This window comes from Gadus chalcogrammus, chromosome 23, assembly GCF_026213295.1.
Source record: "Gadus chalcogrammus isolate NIFS_2021 chromosome 23, NIFS_Gcha_1.0, whole genome shotgun sequence".
Classification (NCBI taxonomy): Eukaryota; Metazoa; Chordata; class Actinopteri; order Gadiformes; family Gadidae; genus Gadus; species Gadus chalcogrammus.
The window spans coordinates 11,847,220-11,852,219 of record NC_079434.1 but is presented as its reverse complement, the minus strand read 5'-3'; the positions used below and the strand labels follow the sequence as shown (position 1 = coordinate 11,852,219).

The 5,000-nt window shown below is 49.9% G+C and overlaps 1 protein-coding gene across 1 annotated transcript in view; it reads right to left on the bottom strand.

Annotated features, from left to right (window-relative positions):
- The window catches only part of LOC130377672 (partitioning defective 3 homolog), a 271,523-nt gene that overhangs the window by 73,467 nt on the left and 193,056 nt on the right, over nt 1-5,000 (bottom strand). The window contains exon 13 of the mRNA XM_056584828.1: nt 476-664. Within this exon, the coding sequence (XP_056440803.1) occupies nt 476-664 (189 nt within the window). The remainder of the gene's footprint in view (nt 1-475; nt 665-5,000) is intronic.

The following is a 5,000-nucleotide window of genomic DNA, read 5'->3' as shown; positions in this document are numbered from 1 at the left end:
AAAAGCCAACAACAGTCTGCTAAACATTTTCCCTGGCAGCAACACCATATCAAAAATTGATTGTCAATAATAAAATGTTATGCGGCAATGTAAAATATAAAGGCCATGCTTCACCTCGTTCAGTCCACAGTGGACTTACTGTAAGGTAAACCTTACAGTGAGATAATGAACGATTAGTTAGCATTAGTTAATGCAGAAGTGAGCATTTACTAACGGTTAACTAATGGTCTAGTTATCCTTTACAAATAGTCTCCATGTTAACTAATAGTGTTAATGTTTACTGATGGTCATCATGTTCACATTTACTAAAGTATTAGAGTATACATTATTTAATAAACCCTAACCCATACCCACTAATCGTAACCCCTATGCTGATGCTATATAATTTGAATAAAGGCAGTAACTAATGTTAATTATAGTCTAACAGATGTACCCTTAGTGTAGAGTGTCACCGGTGGACTCGAGGGTCACTTGCCTTGCAGGCCGCGCCACCGTTCATGATGGACTTGACGAAGATGCCCAGGTCGTCGTGGCTCTCCTTGGAGCGGTTGCCCTTGACGCTGACCCCCAGGCCGGCCGAGCCCGACTCGCTCAGAGGGATCTCAAAGGTCATGAACTCCCGCGTGCCGTCGGGCGTCAGCATCAGGTCCTCGTCGTCCGGCTGCTGGCGGTCAGAGAGGAGGAAGAGGAAGATAGAAAGCGACCGATTAGCTCTGTTGTACTTGTGAAGTTTTAGATTTATGTTAACCCACAAGCCCCCCTTGCAAAAATACAAAATCATTGCTAAATTGATGTTGAAATCTGAAACGTATTGCTCCATAACTTGTTTGGTTCCATATGCCTTTCCCTGGACGCCGCCTAAGCCCAACATATAGGGATACCACTTACCCCGTGCCCGCTGTGCGTGTGTTTAGCGACATAACGTTCAACGGGGAAACGGTAGACACGGCTGTGTAGCGCGCCGATAGAGGCTAACCCAGAAGTCAATACCGCCCGCTAAACAACAGCACAGCGCCCAATCAGTGGAAAGGAATGAGAAGGGACCCCCGGAGAGGCAGGCGGGCAGGCCTCAGGTAGAGCGTGTTGAGGAAGGGGGGGTGGCGAATGTGACGGAGAGCTCTGGCGTGCGTTTCACCGCTGTCGATTTCAATTGGCCGTAGCGTCCGGGAGCGATGCTGGGTTTTGTTTCTGTGGCCCGGCGCCCTGCGGGAGCAGTGGCTGGCAAAGGGCTGTCGGTGTGTGGAGCAGCGTGGATGTGGAGGGTGGAGTGAAGGGGGTTCCTTGGGAACAGCAGGTAGCAATTTGACGCTGAAACAACCCTGCCTCCCTTATGTGTTGAGGCAATACTGCTTTGAAGGATAATTTGTGGCACCTGGGTTGATCAGCGGCACCAGACATTGCCCCCGCTCGGCTTCTGCTACTTCTCAGGAGCACAGCCTTACGTTTGAAATGCTAGGGGCCTTTCGTTGTGAGCGCCTGTTGTTGTTGGTGGTGGTGCTCATGGTACTGTGAAGCATTGCATGCACACACACACACACACGCACACGCACACACACACACACACACACACACACACGGTTCCGCGGCAGGTGAGACGTGCCGGTTCATTGTCCAGGGCCAACAGACCACATTGAGATCACTTTGGACGTAAAGCAGTCCATCATCAAAAAAACCTCCCCCGTCCCAAAGAAAAGAAAACACTCCATACATTCAGCCAGTGGCTTGCAAACTATGTCTTTGATGTAAATAAATAAAATAACCCAAAGCAGCAGGGATCAGGGCTGGATTCGTCTGACTTTCAAACCTTTATGAAACCAAAAGCAAACAGCGAGTATGGGAGAACGCGCTAACAGCACGGGGATAACACCAACGACATCAAAGCACTGGCAGTGTGGCTCGTGTTTTTCTTTACTTGTCTTTTCTTCAATGGCTCGGCCTGATAAATGGGAGCGGGTCTGGTAGAGATTTGAGAAAAACATTTGCGAAATGATTTCCATTCACTGCTCTACAAAAACTTTTGAACAGCGAGCCAATAGCCAAGCCCCCCTCCCCCCGCCATCACCTCCAAACTAGAAATAAAGAAAGGAAGTTAGAAAGAAAGAATTAAGTACAAAAAAGAAAGGATGTAAGAAAGTTATCCACAGTTGTTCTTTAAACTAATAAAAGCGTCTTTAAGCAAGGCAGTGAGGGGCCAAATAACAATGGCTCTAACCACAGGAATGTTCAGAAAGCTGGTTCCAATGAGCCTTCTCAAGCACGTCAGAACGTGAGTGGAGGACGGAGAGCCGCGTGCAGCGGCGAGTCTATAATTGGTTGGCCGGAGAGTGCTGAGGCTGTGTGCGCAGCTAACGCCATGGCAGTGAGGTTCACATTGAACAATAGCAGGCCAGCGTGAGCACTCAACTCAGAGCCCGTGCTGAACAAATACCTTTATTTAAACACACTTGCGTCACCGCGGGCAAGCAGATGTAATTACCCACACTGCGGACCGAGCGTGGGCGTGTGCGGTCCTCAAAGTCTTATGCGCGTGCCACTTCATGTGCGTACACGTGCAGCAGTGTGCATCCACATGCATTCCCTGTGTGCATAGGGACACACACACAACAGCAGCCTAGTGCAGATGCAAACGCATGGACATCGAGAAGGACACACACCTTCTCCTCAGGCTCAGACAAATACACACGCACGCGTGTGCGCGCACAAAGGAGCACACCCGCGCGTCTATACAGATGGATGGCGGCCAGGTGTGTGCCCTTCACAGCTGCCTGAATAAAAGGAGAGCTAGATGGAATAGAAAGCTAGAGATAGAGCCCGCGTGGCTTTAGATGTTTTCTCATTCTCCTGCAGCTCAGCAGTTATTAGGATGCAGCCGTGCGTTCAGGTGCAGGCACTTTTCAACACCTTTAGACCCAGACCCCGTAACTTCCTCTGCTGAGTAGCTCTCTCCGACTCTCGTTCTCGCTCCCTTGCTCTCTCTCTCTCTATTTCTGTCTTGATTTTGGTTGTTTTGCTTTTTTCTTTCTTTTAGTTTGTCGCCTCCCCTCTTACTTTTCTTCCCCTTTCTTATTGGCAGCACAGCTGTCTCTGTGACCCCGTAAACCACCCTCCTTGTGACACACACACACACACACACACACACGCACACAGTGTAATGCTCGCATGACTGGGTCCTTTTAGCGTGTACAGGCCATTGGAATTCATCTAATCATGGTGCATGTCAAACCTTTGGGCCCCCGCAGCAGAAATCACCCACTCTGATCTGGGCGGACTGCAGAGTGCTCATCCAGGTGAGGGAGGCGGCCAGGCAAAGCAAATAGCGATTGTAAAACAAGCATCGACAGCTCGTGTTCGCCATTGTCTCAGGTTTCAGTGGCCAAATGTCCTGGTGTGTTTCAGCGCCGTTGACTTAGGATCACAGGACGCGAGGGTTAGCGTCGGACGTTCATCTGGCTCACCCAACCCGCTGGGTCAAGCTAGTGCACTGGCTTCACCGTTACCATCGTTGCACAAACATATATAATATATGATACATTTTGGGATGAGTGCACACAGGCTGCGTGCGTCATCGCCGCGGATCAGTTTGTATCTTTAATCAAGACTTTTTATTAATAAAACGGCCATGAGTTACGTCTCCCAGTCGGCTCTCAGCCAAGCGGATGAAGACGGTAATAAATTGACTGCAGACTGGGCTGTCCACAATTTTGTAAATGTTGTGTTTGTCTGTGTGCACGTGGGAGAGTGTGTGTGTGTGTGTGTGTGTGTGTGTGTGTGTGTGTGTGTGTGTGTGTGTGTGTGTGTGTGTGTGTGTGTGTGTGTGCGTGTGTGTGTGTGTGTGTGTGTGTGTGCTTGTGTGTGTGATAATGGATGTACGTTTATCATAGTGTGCATGAACACAATTACAGTAGATATATTAGAAAGTATGTGTAAAAGGTGGGTTGCTTTGGCTGTGTTTGTACGAGTGTGTGTGTCTGTGCGTGTGTGTGTCTGTATGCACGCTGTGCTCTTCCCAAAAATGATGACAGAATAACCACCCACTCAGAGCTGGGTTCCGGGAACGGCTGGGGCCGAGGCAAGCGGAGAGCAGTGTAACATTTTCATCAGACAGGAACCAGCGGCTGGCGGCCAAGAATGAGTTTGTCAGCCCGCCTGACAGGCCCGTTGCACCAATTCCTGCTCTGCCAGCCCTGGTATATACGACTCCTTCTCCACGGCGGAGGAGATAAATAAAGAAAAGAGAGAGAAAAAGGAGAGCGAGAGAGAGGTCTCTATTGTGCAGTGCTTTACAGTATGACCCCGGGCAAAGCGAGTGTTTCTCAAGACCTGCCTTCAAAAACGAGGTAGAGGCAGCTCTCTTTACTGGAGCCACACAGTCTTAACGAAGGTTGAATGGAAGTAATGGGCTTACAACTGCCGCTTGAACCCCCTAGAACTCCATCTAGGGACTGTTTGGCTCGAGTGGTAGAGTTGAGAATAAATATAAAAATAAGAGGAACGCACCAACTTTGTTAGTGAACCAGGTTAAGGAGAGAGTGCACACATTGACATCTGTGATTAATTTGGACGGGGGGCTGTCGTTCCACCCCCGTTTCGCCTCGAAGACCCCCCCCCCCCCCACGTCCACCACCACCACCCCATGGTTTCTAATCACCATGGCCCGTGTGTCACCTGCTCTCGGTGGGTCATGCCTAGTCAAGTCTCAGTCGGCCCATCACACAGATGGCCGGTCCCTTTCTTTAACTATCTCTCTCTCGCTCGCCTTCTCTCAATCTCGCCGTCTCTCTCTCTCGCTCCGTCCTAACCAATGCAGTCACAGTCCATTATGGGAGCAGGTTTCCTTTTTTTTAATTAATTAACATTGTGGCGGCCTGGCTCCCATTCATTACGGCCTTTTGTGACTGGGTGGTCGGGTGGGGAGGAGGGGAGGGGCATAGGGAAAGATGGACCCAGGAGAGAGGCGACAAAGGAGGGATGAGGGAGGGACAGGTGTACGGCACAGAGAT